At 29.4% G+C, this 17,441-nt stretch overlaps 1 protein-coding gene across 1 annotated transcript; it reads right to left on the reverse strand.

Annotated features, from left to right (window-relative positions):
- Nucleotides 1–7,331: 7,331 nt before the first annotated feature.
- LOC100799882 (glycerophosphodiester phosphodiesterase GDPDL3) lies at nucleotides 7,332–14,047 on the reverse strand. Its single transcript, XM_014771271.3, has 9 exons — nucleotides 13,474–14,047; nucleotides 12,397–12,690; nucleotides 11,677–11,798; nucleotides 11,027–11,531; nucleotides 10,611–10,649; nucleotides 9,769–10,053; nucleotides 9,367–9,497; nucleotides 8,430–8,904; nucleotides 7,332–7,758 (listed from the first exon to the last, which is right to left on the reverse strand). Exons 1-9 carry the CDS (start codon nucleotides 13,571–13,573, stop codon nucleotides 7,541–7,543), a joined length of 2,169 nt encoding a protein of 722 aa, XP_014626757.1. The 5' UTR covers nucleotides 13,574–14,047; the 3' UTR covers nucleotides 7,332–7,540.
- Between the last annotated feature and the right edge of the window lie 3,394 nt (nucleotides 14,048–17,441).

Below are 17,441 nucleotides of genomic sequence, written 5' to 3' on the forward strand. Positions count from 1 at the left end.
TGAGTGGTAACTGACTAGGTTGGTTGTGTACTTGTGTGATATATATACTATAAAAGGTGAAATAAAGAGAAAAGAAATTGGAAAAAAATAGAATTAATGAAATAAAAGAGAAATAAATCAGAAAATTATATTGTTTAGATGAATAATAATAAGAAAAATAGTCACTTCTCTCTTAATGAAAAGGAATTAGATAAAAATATTTTCAAACTAATTAATTTTTTAATATTTTTACTCTATTATTTTTTAACATATAATTGTTTATTATTTTTTAAAAATATGTTATAAAAAATATTTAATTTTTTAAGAAATTAAAATAAAAAGAGATTATTTTTCTCTATTTCATATCAATTTGAAAGAGAAGTATTTTTTTTAGGTCCAATAAAAGTTCAGTAAAAGAAAAGGTCCTAATAAAATTAAGTTTTCTTCTTATTTTTCCTTCATCTAAATGAAGAAAATTTAATATTTCAATCACGCCTTCCTACTTTACTAATTCATTTGGCTTCATTTTACCCCAAACAAAGAATCTGCATTACAATTTTGTCCAAAATATTGTAAAAAAAACTATTCAACTCTCTTTTTCATATAAATTGTATATGTACAAAAAAATCTTTTATGATAGTTAAATTTATAAAAGTCTCACTAATTTAAAAATAAAACCTATTAAATAGAAAATATGACTTATATACTTGATAAGATGAATATAAATTTAGCTTGATAAAAAAATGTTAAATTTTTTTAATGTGCTACAAAATTTTGTTCCCTTTTGAAGGATAACGGCTAACTATAACTAGCTTGAGCCATGAAGAGTACGGTCCACTAAATGGCAGCACCTGCATGAATACATCAGTTGCGGGGCCAATAATGACGATTCGAAACGGTGCGTTTAGGATTTAATAGTTATACATAATAATAATAAAAATTCATGTTTATATATTGATATTATTATTTAATTTCATATCAGCGTTTGAATTATATTAAAATAATTATTTTAAAATTTAATAAACTTTTTAATTGCGATTGAATGACTTTGTATAATGTTAGTATATAATTTTTTTTCTTTAAAAAATATCATTAATATGAATAATCATAAAAAAAATTAACAAATGTACCATACTTTTTTTTTCCAAACAAACGTATCATTCATAATAATTAGATAACAATTTAATATTGTAAAAATTTTATATTATTAGTGCATAACCAATTTTTCTCAACATTATATGTAATATTATATAGAGTTATTCTTACCTTTTTTTAAAAAAATTGTATACACATGTTCTAAAATATCCCTCAAAATTAAAATAAATTTTTTTATTATCTCACTTTATTATTCACCAAACATTATCAATTGCTACTAGAATAGTAGCCCCAAAAGACAACAAGAGAAGACCTCGAATGCAAAATTGGAGTACTAGTCAATGAGTAAACGTACAATTTTCTTTTTGTTTCTTTTATTATTATAGCTAGTCACATTCATAATCACGTTCTTGTCTTCCGCCCCTCCCATTCTGCCCTTTTCTTTTTTGATAGCAACTAATAAATAATTTTAACAACAGTTTGGAAAAGTCAAATTCTTTTGATAAAGGATATAACAAGGAGATATTCTTGTGCATGTAGGCACACACCTAAATGATAATAATCATAAATATTTTCTTAATAATTATTTGAAATCAATCATCAAAATTCAGATTTCTTGATTTTTTTAAGCAAAGCTTTCTTGATATTTTAATTATATTACATAGGGTTGCACTGTAGTGAGAATTAAACATGAGACTTAATATTTGATTTAGATAATAACAATTATTACACTATATTAATTATAATGATTATTATGTTTATTATTAACTCTTTTTTCTATCAGAGACGTGTTGACAAAATAAATTTAAGGTTAAAATACATATTTGATTTTTTATGTTTTAGTTTTTGTTTAGTTTAATAATGTGTTACGTTTTAGAACTTTCATTTTAGTTTATAGAGAATAACTTCAAATTATTCAATATTATCAATTGTTAAATGTGACCTAACGGAAATAGATGCATATATTTCTTAAAAAGATCATTTTTTACCTTAATTTTTTTAGAAGGATTCAATTTCATGTTTCATGTTTTTGATTTTGTTCACAATGGACTAAATTAAACCTTTCTTAAAAACATTAAAGACGAAAATGACCATTTTAAAAAATATGTGTATATATATTTGTTATGTCACGTTTAGCAATTCACAACAATGATTAATTTGAAACTATTAAAAAATATTAGAGACTAAAACAAATTTCTAAAAGATAAAGAATCAAATTGAAAAAAAAAATTAAAACATAAAAAACTAGATATGTATTTTAGCCTAAATTTAATCGTTAGACTGACTCTAAATAAATAGTGCGGCTTAAACATGTGTTCAAATGAAAATTTTGTATTTTACATAAAAAATAAAATGTAAAATAATTATATTCATCTGTCGGGCTTTTTATGGCTATTCAATGAATGAAATAATATAGTTGATTTTTTTGTGAAAGACACTAGGGCAAAACACACTCTGGATGCATTAAAAAACGCAAAAAACACACGGTAAAAGATACATCAGCCATCACGACATAAGGAATACAAGGCAAAACTTAATAATAATAAAAAAAACTCTTAAATGACTGTCCAAAGATAGTTAATAATTTACCAACCTATCAGCTATATCTCAATGCCAATATATATTGCCCATAATTCTTCATGAAGGACTGAGGAGAACCAATATTAGATGCAAAGGAAAAAACTACAGTTCCCCAGTGGTCCCTGATAATGTATTTGATTAGCATATTACATTGATATTTTAGTCTCGTAGACTTTTAGTGAGTCTACTTTAAAAACAAAAACAGAAACATGTCGATGTGACATTGATTTGAGTTAATGATCAACTTCCACAAACATTTTGTTTTCTACTATTTGGTATTTTTCTGAAGGAATCAACTTCATGTCTTTATATATATATATATATAGAGAGAGAGAGAGAGAGAGAGAATGCATTTAGCCTATGACTATTTCAAAGTTCAATTATCTTTTTAAGTTTATCCCACAAAGACAGGGAAATTATTTTATTTTTATGCGATTTGATTTGATTTTTGAATAAAAATTATTTAAATTAAATATAAAAATCATATATGGTTTAATTTAATTCAATTTGGATATAATAAACTAAACTGATATCTGACAGTTTGTTTTGAATCAATTTAGCAGTTTTTAATATTCTTTAAAATTTATTTTAATGACTTTCAGTTTGAGTCATAATTAATCCTTAGATACGATGTTTACATAACTATAAGCAATAAAGTAAAAAGAAAGTACATAAAATTATTTTAAGCAATCAAAATTTTAAATAACTAAAAAGAAAAAGAAATAAATAAGTTAAACTGCCAATATTCCAAGTTCCCAACCCTTCCCCTCTCTCTCTATACTTTTTAAATGAAATATAATAAGATCTTATTAGGCATGGATGTTTATGTATAATTCCCGAACTAAACGGAAAGTCGATATGAATATTATATATATAGGCATTTTCTGAATAGTTGACCAATTAGGCACCACCACTTGCTGAATTGCCACATATATTCGTTCCTAGATGGTCTCAAATTACTTTTATTGGCAGTGATCAACTCAAAGAGCTAAAACGATTTACCCGAACCTTTATTAGTGGCCAAAAGTTACAGTTGTTGAAGTAAAGTGGATTGGCATTACTTGAAGTTTCTACAATTTATTCATAGTTTTAGTTTGAGAAAAATGGGAGTTGCTTTAAAATTGGAAATCCCCATTTAACCATCCACCTAAAATTGGACATTATAATTTTCAATCAGCACGATAATACCATATATAATCAACTATAATACGGTATAAAATGGTTATGTTCCGTAGGATATTTTAATTTTTTTATTGCCTGAAAAATTTATTTAGTTGTTTAGTAAATAATTTTTTTTAATAGTTTGTTAGTAATTTTTAACATTTTTTAAAACTTTAGTATTTTTTAAAATACTAACTTCTAATTTTTAATTTTTTATATTTTCTTTTATTTCTTTATCTTCAATACATTTATTCAATTTTTTTTAAAATTATGATGTACTATTATTTTTATGCTATTTTACATTTTCAACTACTTCAATCCGTTGATTTTATCAAATTTATAATTTAATAATTTATTAGTTAATTTTTTTAGATATTTGATTACAAAGGAAGGGGAGCAACGAAAATAAATTATATAAACTTTAACTTTCCTGAAAATTGGAGAGACTTAAAGAAGGTAAAAATGTTTAATTTAATTGAATTAATATTTTAACTTAATAATTTTATTTATATCTTTTTAAGATATAATAGTAAAATTGATTTTTTAATCAAATAAGGTATTTCTTCCTTCTTTTTTTCGTCGGAAATTTCTACCGTCTTTCCCTTTTAACTAAAGAGTACATAAATAATTAATCAACATAAACTAAAACACTTTCTCAGCAAAAGTTGAAAGAAATTAAAGATAAAGGCTTCTACAAGAATGAGTTTCATTATGAAAACTAGTTGACCAAGTTTTCCAAAATTGCGGGAATTGCAGTCGCCTTAAACCAGGAAAAAACAAATATATATCAACATGCAAATTAAAGTCATCACAAGTTATTCAGAAACACTGGTTATGCTAAAAAATAATTGAAAGTTAAAAAGTTAATGAAAACTAAAAAATAAATCAATTTATTAAATTATAAATGTTAAATAAAATTAACTGTCCAAATAGTTAAAAAGCATAAAATGATAAAAAAAAAGTACGATTCATTTAAAATGAATATATTGAATAGAAAAACGAAAAAAAATATAAACAGTTAGATGTCAATATTTTTAAAAAGTTACTAAAAATTGCTACTTCAACACGTTCAAAAAAATATTAAAAATTACTAATAAAATATTAAAAAATCAAAATAATTTTTTTCAACTAATAAAAAAACTAAAAATTAGTAAAATACCTTACCGTAGCCTATATCCTGTACCTAAGGGGAAAAAAGGCTGTTTAATAATCTAATGCATAAGAAGATCAACATTACGTAGTTTTCAATGAAAAAATATGATAGCAACTTTTAATTTTGGACAAATCTTTTGTAAATTTTTTAAATTATGTTTTGAAAATTCTTTGACCCATTCAAAATTATTGACAAAGAAATCCATGGATACTAACTAAGGAAAATATGTCGAGAAGGATACAAAAAAAATGTCCTTTTTATTATTTATTCCAAGGACCATATATGATTATATGTGGATAATAAAAGGCTTGTTCATCTATTAATGTTCAAAAAAAAGTTGAAACTAAACTACTTTTAGATTGTTTGTTTCACGAAATAAAAATTCATTCCCAGAAATGTATATGTTTGTTACAAGTTTTGAAAAGTTAATTCTCGAGTATTGTTTGATTCTCATGAATATAAAAACTTTCATTTTTATTATACTTTTCTATATTTTTATTTCCATGAAAAAGGACGGAAATGAAATATTCTCAGGAAAATTATTTTCTTTTTTATTGTGTTTTCTTATTTAAATTTTAAAAGATATTCTCAAGAATATTAAAATATAACTAAATATATTTTTTTAAAAATGATCAGAAATAATATTCGCCTGTTATATTTAACATTCCTAGGAATGAAAAAAATTCCGTGAAACAAATACCCTTAATTTTTTAAATTTAATAGCTACATACTGTTAGTCTATTCCTTTTACATAATCAATTAATTAAAAATATTATAAATATTTTTTAGGATAATTATTATAAAATTTAACTAAGTTATAATGTAATTAAATGAAAATATAAATACTTCGATATATGTGCATAGATTATTACTCATCTTTTTATTCAAAAAACAATCTTAACAAGATATCTATTAGAAATTTATTCTTAAATTGTTTTTCAATATTTTTCATTTCAAATTTTAATGTACTGTATTGACGGTCAATTACTTTCCTATTTCCAAAAGCAACTTTATATTTTATTGTTGCACTGCCTCTGCTCGAAAGCAATTTTTTTTTTCGTGAAAGAGAAATGTATTCTCAAAAACATGTGTGTTAAAACTAATCTTCTGAGAAATAGAGATCAATGAAGTATAATAAAGTTTTTTTCATACATATTATCATGAAATCAAACTTCGGTATGCTTAAAGAACATAATAACCATCTTATAGGGTTGACGTTGACTTCAAATTTAATTGAAAAAACAAAATAAACTTTCATAAGACTAAATAACTATCAATATAGTTTCCAATTAACAGTGACAAATTAATTTTTGCTCACTGAGTAACTATTTCAGGGTGGATATTCATAAAGTTATAAGACATAGATACAAACTTCTTGATAATGGATCGAAATCTGCAGACAACCAATGAGGAACTGTTATAATAAAATTTACAAATTATTTTCTTATATAATTGAGGACAAAGTGGAAAATTTCGTGAGACTCTACTTGGGAAAGGAAATGTTGTAGTACATGGATAAGAATTGGTTGAGTATATGCGAATAAGGAGGATGATATTAGTCTATTAGATACTCAAATATCTTTGGATTGAGACGAGAGTCTAGGCATTGCGCGCGTCTTTGCCATTTGATGATATTTCTTGATTGCTAGGATCTTTGTAACAATTTTGTTAAAGATTAAGAATCAAGGAGCTAATAATAATAAAAAAAAGAAAAGGGAAGAAAATGGAGGTGGTGTAAATTCCTCTTATTAAATTCTAACTTTCCTAAAAATTGGGGAGAGTAGAAGAAGGGAAAATTGTTTAATTTAATTGAATTAATAAATTTACAAACTATAAATTTTTTAACCCAATTTGTGATAGTTTGTGAATTTATTAATTAATTATTAATTTATTTTATATTCATAATCAGTTTTAATTGATTTGTTTAAGTAATAGATTAATATTAAAAATATGTTTTCTTCATCAATAAATATTAATCGTTAATTGTTAATTTTTTTTATTTGTGGAAAAATTCTAACCCACAACTTTCCCTCTTCTCTTCTTCTAATTTCTTTACTATTAAGTCAACTTGATATTAATCTCTAAAATCTTGGGGAATGATGTGACATTACCAGAACAAAAATGATGTACAAACAATTTAACGAAAAATGCATGTCCTATTTTTGTATTTTATGTTTATAGTTTCAATTGTAATTGATTTGTTTTACTAATAGATTAATATTTTTTTTAAATGTGATAGTAAAAATCTTTTAGGATTATATATATATATATATTACTGGTTCAGATTTGCTTCAAGATCAAATGTAGTGTATTGTAATTGTTTTGCACTTGATAGAAGCAACTAGCAAGAAAAAAGAATCTCTACAGTCCAAATGAATGTAATTGATAATGAAGAAACACTATGGATCATTACAATAGCAACTATATATCATAATAACTCTAATGTTCAATTTAATAAAAAAAATACTCCTTAGAGAAAGAAATCCTTTAATTCCTTTTCCAACTATATATGGAGTTCACAAGGTTATGGCATGTATGGATGCCACACTTAGTTTTCTTGTTTACATTTCTTTATGCTGTAATGGGGGCTGGAGCTACTCCTACTCCAGGAGTTGGAACTCTTCCAGAGACACCAGGCAAAGGTGCCTCTGTCACATTACTATCAGTCAAGATTGGGAGAGGAGGGGGAAGTGGTGGAAGGTACAAGTTAGAAATTTGTTTAAAAAGTTTGCCAGGTTCAATAGGGCTCATATAAGGTGCTTCATTGCCATGCTTTAAACACAAGTTCCCTGCAACAAGTAGAACAACAATCAAGTCAGAAATGGGGCAATAATAGATTCAGACAAACAGTTATTAGTTCTTTCCCAGAATTGTTTTTATTAGGCACATAATAGAAATGAAAAAACCATAGAAAATATGGTAAGACCTAAAAAACTTGTATGGTGGCATGGGTATTTCTACACTAATAGCTTAACCTAGCAACCAATAACTATGTTGGCAATGATCATGAATGAAGAACTGTAGACTACAAAAAAATTGCATTACATCCATATAAATTTTCAATTTGCACTTTGCATTATGCACAGGTCTGTTACTAGCCTACTATAGTATGAAGAATTAGTATCATCACTGATGAGCCCAGGTCTCATTAATATTATGTAAAGCAAGGGTTGTATGATTTGAGAAAACATTTTCTGCTTTCATTTCTTATTTTCATAAATAATTACAAAATTGTTACCGTATTTTCATTAGGTTTTATACATCTGTAAAAACAGGAAATAAAGTAAACATAAGGTGACAGTTTTGTAATTATTTATGAAAACAGAAAAATGTTTTCTTAAACCACAGACTTTGACTTTGAGCTTTCAAGTTGTACCAAGTACCAACACAAAGGACTAAGTGATGTCAATTTTAAAAAATCTCTAGTTCAAGAAGCAAAGGTTGATATGGTTCAACTTACTCCTGTATCTATTTGCTGTCTTGGGGAAGTCAGTAATAATGCCATTAACCTTGGTTCCAATGACAAATGAATTTATTTCAATGGATGGATCTGAGTAGTAGTCCCATGCTTGAGATACAAATTCATTGCTGAAAGTTTCTACAAAAACTGGGAGCTTAAATGATTTTAGCCTTGCCACAATATTTGTAAAGTTAACTAGAAAGGCTGAACTTTCAGGAAAAACAGATGCCTTTCCTATAACAACAGCATCAGCAAATGTTTTGATGTCCTCAATGGCCGAGTCAGCTGCACCGCCAATGTTCTCATCAACCTTGTAAACCCTTTCAAATTTGGATTTATCTTTGAATATTTTAAGCACAGAGCTATGAGTTGACTGAATCATAACTTTATGTGATCTTGGTTTTGCTTTCTGTAAAGCATCAAGGACTGCATCAGTCACACGTAAATTCTGCTTCTCAGCAAGATAGGCTGCATTCTGATAACCAAAAAAAGAAAATGGCATTAACAAAGCATAAAAGGAATTATTCAAGGAGGAAACAATTGTTGTGTGTTGCTGATGAACTATCTAATCATTTTTTATAATAATGAAATACAACATTGTCTAAGTAGCAATCACTTGAACTTCACTTATCCTACAGAACAGAGGTTTGGAGTCAAGAAATCAATAATTTGAAATACACATGAAATTTTGAATCAGCTTCTGGTCATGTTGCAAGAATTAAAGACAACTAAACAACGAGTACCATCCAACTGTGTAAATTGGTTTCATTATTACATAATAACACTCCTGTCTTTTAACTCCTATACAAATAACAAATGTGATCCTTTATAGCCTTTTCATAAAGACATATTTCTTTCTCTAACAAAATATTCATCATATGATCATTTAAACATGAACAATCCTCAACACTTAATAAGATGGAAAGACAGAACTCACCTCTATGCTAATCAAGATGCGAGAGCCTTCAGTCAGGGACAAAAAGTCAGACAAGGTTATAAGTTTTCCTAGATTTTTGGATTTTGGATTCCGGGACAATATGTATTTCTCATAAGGGTTCAATATTGAGGCTGCAATGAAAAGCAAAAAATGGCAAAAGTGAGGGATGTAGGCATTTATTGAGAACAAGTTACATCATTTTTTGTTCTTCCTTTGCTATAACTTTTCAATAAAATTATATAAGGGACTTTTAGAGGGAAAAAATTAGGAACAGATGATTCGAACAATTTTAAACAATCCAAAGTTCCCATTGATATCCCATTAGGAAATAAAACAAGGAGGGAGAATGGCTAAACAATATCACACCTGGATAATAAGCATTAAAAACACCATTCAACTTACGAGTCAATGTTTTTATCTCATCCCATGTCAAGCTGAATGTATATATGCCACTGCGATATTTAATCTCGGGAATAGTCGTTGCACGGTTTTTCAATTGTGTATCAGCAACTGTTGTGCTCTCTGATAGATCTATAGAGCTTAAGCAAAAGGGTATTCCATCCTTGGACATTTGAACAGGACAGTCAAGTACATCTGCCCCATCTGATTTAGCTTGATTATATGCAAGGTCAGTACACGCAGGATTATCTCCACTTGCTCCATATTTTGTGATAACCAAAGTGTCCACTATAGCATGATCAATAAAGACAACTTAAATATTAGGTGGCCAAATAACCTATTTGGTTATTTAACTCGTCATTTATTTTTTTAAAAGTTCAATTTGATCATTTATTTAATCTTTTTTTTATTCAGTTTAATCTTTTGATCCATTTAGGATTGACATCGTTAATCATTTAAAAATGATTTTTTTTTGTTAAAAATGAAGTGAAGGAAAAGGAAAAAAAACTGAAACAAAAGAATTTATTTTTGAATGATTAATGACATCAATCTTAAATAGACTTGAAGGATCAAACTAAGATAAAAAAAAGATAAAGCAACAAACTGAACCAAAAAAATAAGATAAAAAGATCAAATAAACTTTTTAAAAAAATAAAGGACTAAATTGAACAAAAAAATCAAGATAAATAACCAAATTGAACTTTTCAAAAGATAAAAAACTAAACTAAAAAAAAAAGAAGATAAAATGACCAAATAGGTCATTTAGATATTATGTTCCCTCAGGACATGCTATAACTTGTTTTTTTGGAATTTTTTGGCATAAACAGAGAATCAAATAAATATACCTTGTTTTTTGGCATTTTTTCCTAGGCCAGAAAAGCAATCTGCAGTAGGATATGAGATTTTAGAATCTGAATGGGATGCTGTAATCTTAATTCTCATGTCCCAATTCACAAAATAGAAAGAAAATTGTATGCAATTCAGTCCCCATAAATTACATGTATTCATCTCTGGCTTGCTTTAGTTTTCCAAAATAGCAATTCCATTTAAGTTTATTTAGGGAATACATTATATGTCTTAATAGATTGTACTTGGTAAGGTGTTGGGGGTCGGGGGAGGACTTTGCTAAGAAAGGTGAAAGAATAGAAGGTTGAAGAAAATTCAAGTCTTATTTAAAGGATGTAGCATTAGTTTGAAAAATAATTATAAAGCATCTCTGTGTAGAAATGTTTAGACTCTATACAAAGGAAACAAAACTTACTTATGGCTGCAGATGGAGTTACTGGGAAGTCAGACAGCACACCATCAACAGAAAAATCATCACCATCGATGAAAGATAGACACTCAGCCAGAGGATCATAGCTGAAATTGTAGCTAAATGGAACATCATTAGTAAGGTCTGATACAAAAACTTGCAGCCCTTCTCTATGAGCATCAGTGACAAGAGGGGTATGTGGTTGTAGATAAAGGCCTGAGTCTACAGGCCATATATAGCCCTTGGGAACAAGAATTCCTGAAGCAAATGTCTTGATAAGCATGAGATTTTTCAAGAGTTCACCATAAGTCTGATTGGTTGTAGGTTCAAGTTTAGACTGCTCGAGAAACCGGAAGATGAAGCCAGTTGGTCCAGAACTAAAGCTTGATTTTACTCTTCTTAAGAAATCCACATCAGGTGATGAGATGTAATTGACAGGTACACTTTTAGCAGGGAGGGATTGCAGAAAATTTTCTACACTCAAATTTTGTTGCTTGAAGAATGAATCATGCTGCATTGTATTTTAGAATGCAAAAAACAAGATGAGTCAACAATAGAGATTAAACTCAGACCCCAAATGCATAAATTCAGGACCTGCCTTGAAACAAAGAGTGTATTCCAGTTCAAGGACAAGAAACAAATACTCTTCCATTTACCTGAATATTTAGCCACAGGCCTGTAGATGGTGATTTTATTAATTTAGCTACGTCTTCAACACTGCGAATGGGAAGCTTGTTACCATCAAACTTATTAGTCCGAGAATATACCCCCTGAACAACTGTTTCAATAACAAGAAAATTATCAGTATTACAAGCTTATAACAAATTGAAAAGGGGCAAGGACACTGAACAATTTTCCCACTTCTGAGATGTTTTGATCAAAGAAAGCACCAATAACTAGTTCCACGCATAAAACATCAATTTTGTCCGGAAAATTAGTCCTGAATTTGGCACCACCCATCAGTTTGGACCTTGATGTTTTCGAAAAGCAAAATCCATTTGATCCCCAAAATTTACTGTCAATTAGGTCTTACCATTATCAAATCAGTCAATTAGTCCTTGAATTTGACAATCATTAGTCAATATGCTCCCTAATGTTAGGAACCAAATTGATTAATAATTGCAATACTAAAAAACTAAATTTTTTGTAATGTCAAGAGTAAGATTGATTGATATTGTTAAAGTAAAGGACTAAATTTCCTTTTCCGTAATGTCAAGGGCCAAATTCACTCATGGTGCCAACCAATTGAGGGACTAAATTGATGACACTAACCCCACCTAATCTTTGGAAATATCTTATTAATTTGATAAAAAAGATTTAAACATCATCCAATCAAGAAAATAAAATGTTAAGGTCTTGAGATAGATTGAACTCACCAGAGACATTTGCTAGTTCTGCCAAGTTGTAGTCCACAGAAAACCATCCCCGGGTTGAGACCTCATTAACTAAGTAATCCTTTGCCTTGCCTGGGTAAGCAATGGAAATGTCAGAGGCATTGTCCAGCTTGAGCTCTGGGAAACAAATCCCAACACCATCCTTTGTCAATTGCACATCACACCATAGAGTCACATTTGGGCCACAAGTATCTAGTGTCAAACTATAGGCAAGTGAACTTGAATCTGGAAATATCCCTGAAAACCCGCCACGTGCTATGACCAGAGGTGGAGATCCTGCATAGCACACCAAACAAGCATGTGAATTGCTATTAAACAAGCATGGTCCTGATTTCTGAATTCACATGAAGTCTGGAAGTGAGACAAAAATTGGGATGCATTTATGTATAGATGTTCATACACAAGGCTGAATTTCTAGCGTTGGTTTATGACGAACAAAGAGATGAAAACCCATTGAGCACTGAGCAGTTAACATTATCAATCACAACAAAACCAGACCTTTTAAGACCTTATTTAAGCTTAGATATACTTTTAAAATGTGAAATATCCACAAGTTTATTGTTGTATCTCTTGATTCAAGAGTTTAATTTCCTTGCACGGTTAGTGTACAATTTTTTACACTATCAAGCAATTAGAACTTATGGTAAGAATGACTTTTAAGATAGTTATTATAAAACATAACAAATTTACCGTTTATGACAATTGTGATTGGACGATAGCCTCTTTACAATGTCAATGCATACACTATTTACTCTTGATTCGATATAATAACATGGTTTACTTCCTTTTTCTTTTCTTTTTTGAGATAGAAAAATTGATGACTATTCATTGCTGTGATAATTGCAGAAACACTACTAACATAAATCAAACTAAAAGGTTCATATAATAAGTAGTTCGTTAAAACAACAGTCTCAAACTCAAGAAAGAATATCAAATACTCTATTCCTCCCACCATGAGTCTCAGCAACCACACAAAACAATCTAATAGGAAGATAAATGAGGACCATAGATTCATAGGAAACATTAGAAGACTAAATGGAAGCGGAATAAGGAACACACCTTGCAATGTTTTCCAGCCACCTCGTGGTCCAGCTGAAGAAACTAGTGCTACTAATGAGTACTGAAGAATGAGTATAGCAAGTACACGAGAGATAGCCATGAAGTGCCACACAGGTTTCCAATCTTACCAAGAAAATCCTTTTCTTGGATTTAATAACTTCAAGGAGGTACCAATTATGAGAAGTGGGAACTGGGCAGTTCTAAGAAAGATAACCAAAAATGAATGAACTTGAATAGTTCAACTAGAAGAATTAGGCTATGATGAACTTGAATTGTTCAACACTATTTAGTCTTTAGACACAACCTTCGAGGGCAGGGTCAACAATACAGCTATTTTCCAAGTATATATATGTGTGTGTGATGGCTTTTTATCCAGTTATATGATTATGCGGTTTTTGAAATTTTCATGCAAATGCCTCAAACGCTACTCAAGACTTATAAGTTTTCATCTGCAATGATTGAAATAAAATTAATACATAATAAATTGATAATAATAATAATAATATAGGCTGAGAGAAGATGAATGAAAAAGTACACATAGGTGAGACAGAGAGGAAGATAAAAGAGACAAAGGGTCAGTAAACTCGTCTTGTAGCACTATACTGTAGCTGCTGCTATCTAACATTTCTGTGTTTATGTCTGCATTTAATGATCACTGCTGCATGTCCTCTTTTGTGTCAGATAAATAAAGCAGATACTATAAATTTCTTCCAAATGCTTATTTTGTTTTTATACACGTATGTATTTTCCTTTTGTGAAATGTTTTTTTAATATATTTTTTCGATTTGCACATTATCATATTTTTTAGAACTTTAATTAAGTCTCAGTCAACTTACTTACTTTAAGTAAAATTAAATTCAAATATTTTATCTAAAATTTTAGATTTATAAAAAAATTAAAATTAATAAGAAAATATTATTAAAAATAAATAGTCAAATTTGTCAGTAAATATTAATTACTGACAGAGATTGATGAATACTAGTATTTCATATTTATAATATAATGGAAAAATCAACCTAAGAAAGTTTTTTTTTTACTTTTTTAGGATTAAGAGCGCTTCTTTACTTACTCTATAATCTGTTCACAAATTATATTTGATTTTATTGGTATTTTTTCAAACTATATATTAAAAATGAATAGTAAAAGATTAAACATTGGTGCACTTGTGATATGCAAAATTTTCAAGGACACTGTTTAAGGTCTACAACTATATATCTCGTTCGATTAATTTTATGCCATAATTTCGCCGTGCAATTTGGTGTTACCCAACTATGACCTGGTAGTGATGCATTTCTTTAAAATCTCAAATATTAACATAGTTACAAGTTTTAATATTAAAAAATTGATTGTGGATTCACATCTCGTGAGTTAGTGTAAAGTTAATGTTCCGCGTAAAATCTCAGCCATGTCCTTTTGTATCTGTCTCTCTCTCTCCTTCCATCCATGTGTCTGTAATTAATGTATCATATTTTTTAAATAAGCCGGCTATTATTACACAATAGTTTATTTAAAATAAATTGTAAAAGAAAGATAATGATCAAATAAAAAATTTAATACCTAAAAGGAAAATATGCTTAATTTAAGATTTAACAAAAAAATGCTTTAAGATATATATATATATATATATATATATATATATATATATGTCATAGAACTTGTTATAGACGTGAACTGTGTATATTCTTGAAGGACGTCTAGTTTCTATGATTTGAGAATATTCAACGATAATTTTAACAAATCATATATCAGAAAAATGGAAATAATTGAAAAAAGATGCACAACAATAATTTAGAACAAGCATGCACTATTGCTCTTGCAGCCGATGTTCTCACGTTTGCTTCACTTAGTCAATTTCGTACGAATAATAGGATTATATATGCTTGTGTAAATTGACCTAGTCAAGTATAAAGGGGGAATGTATGCAGTGTTTATCATGTTCCTTCGATTGCTGAGGTAAATCAAGATGATACAATAAAAATAGTTAAAATTAAAAGTTCTCTTAAGTTTTTCAAATTTTGTATCTAAATAGCCTCTAAATGAACACAATCATAAAATAAAAGTCTTCTAATTAATTCACATGTAAGAGATATAAAGCCTCTTAGCATTAATATTGTTTGAAATTTTCAAATGGTTAGTATATAATTTAGAGTGTGTAATTCTTCATTTTTAGTTAGATATTTTAAATATTCTCTTATCTCTTTTAAAGGTGCACACATTACAAACAAACATTAAAATAGAGAGAAGTTACTATCTGTCTCAACATGATCACTACCACTACCAACATCAACTAAGCTAACATAAAGCAAAAGTGTAACCGTTGAAGTTTGCATTTTTATTTGTTAGAATTGGTTTTACCTTAAATTATTGTTTCTGTTTTCTCTCTTGTATTTTTGGAAAGGGAGAGGTTGTTAGGAATTAGGTCATTCTGTTGTTTCTCATAGTGGAATTTCCTATGTGATTAGTGGAAGTGTAGTAGCCTTTATAAGGCTTGTAACTAACACCATTGATATAGTATATACAAGAAAAGTTTCTCTACCATTAATTCTCTCATCTTCTCTAAACACTCTTGATTTGCCTAGGTGTTCCTTTCTTTTCAATACCATTGTGCAGTATCTGTTTAATTCATAACAGATTAGTATCAGAGCTCAGGTTGGGTTTTTTGGGGTTCTTGGTAAAATCAAGAATGGGCTCTACAAAGTTTGATATTGAGAAGTTTATCGACAAGAATGATTTTGGGCTATGGATGATGAAGATGACGACATTGCTGGTTCATCATGGACTAGAGTGGGCGCTTGAAGGAGAAAAAGGGTTGCTTGCAACAATGTCAGAAAGGGGGAAGAAGGAGGTTCTTGACAAGGCTCATAGTGTTTTGATCCTATTTCTTGGACATAAAGTACCGAGGGAAGTTTAGAAGGAGAAATCAGCTGCTGTGATTTGGAACAAGTTGGAAAATTTGTGCATGAACAAATTGTTGGCCAACAGGTTATACTTGAAGCAGAAATTGTACACCCTCAAGATGACAATAGGGAAGTCGCTAAAAGATCATTTGGATGACTTCAATAAGATCATTCTTGACCTGGAAAATATTGAGAGCACCCTAGAAGATGAAGACCAAGCACTCTTGCTCTTGAGATCATTACCGAACGAGTTTGACAACCTCTCTGATACTCACATCTATGGCAGGGATACTCTCTCTTTAGAAGAAGTACATGCAGCTTTGTTTACAAAGAAGTTGAGGAGGAAGTCAGAAAGTAAAGGTGATCAAGATGCAAAGGGATCGTTCACTAGAGGGAGGCCTGAAAAGAATGAATTCAAGGGCAAGAAAGGTATAAGATCCAAATCGAAAAAAGGCAAGAAAAGGAGTTGTTTCATCTGTGGAAGTGAAGAACACTTCAAGAAAGAATGTCCTGAGTACAAGAAGAAAAAGAAACAGATGGATTAGAACAATCACTGGGGTGATGCAGACGTTGCCTCAGGGTATGAAAGTGTTGATGTCTTATGTGTTTCAGAGGCACCAGTCAAACCAGATTAGGTTCTTGACTCAGGTTACTCATTTCACATGTGTCCTACAATGGAACAGTTCAGTTCTTATGAGAAGATTGACGGAGGGCAGGTTTTACTTGAAAACAATAAAGCTTGCAAAGTAGTGGGAATTGGTGTTGTTACTCTAAAACTTGTTAACGGAGTAACTAGGACACTGCAAGGGGTTAGGCGTGTGCTAGAATTGAGGAGGAATCTAATCTCTCTAAGGATGCTTGACGAGTAAGGTTTTGTGTGTAGGGCTGAAGGTGGAGTTCTCAAGATCATCAAAGGTTCCATGGTGTTCAAGAGAGGCAAGCTGGAAAATGGCTTGTATCTTTTGGCAGGAAATGTTCAAAAGAGGGTTGTGGCAACTATCACTGAGGAAACTGATTCACATGCAAGTCTCTGGCATAAGAGGCTTGGACACATGAGTGAAGGAGGGTTAA

This window comes from Glycine max, chromosome 18, assembly GCF_000004515.6.
Source record: "Glycine max cultivar Williams 82 chromosome 18, Glycine_max_v4.0, whole genome shotgun sequence".
NCBI classification, from domain to species: Eukaryota; Viridiplantae; Streptophyta; class Magnoliopsida; order Fabales; family Fabaceae; genus Glycine; species Glycine max.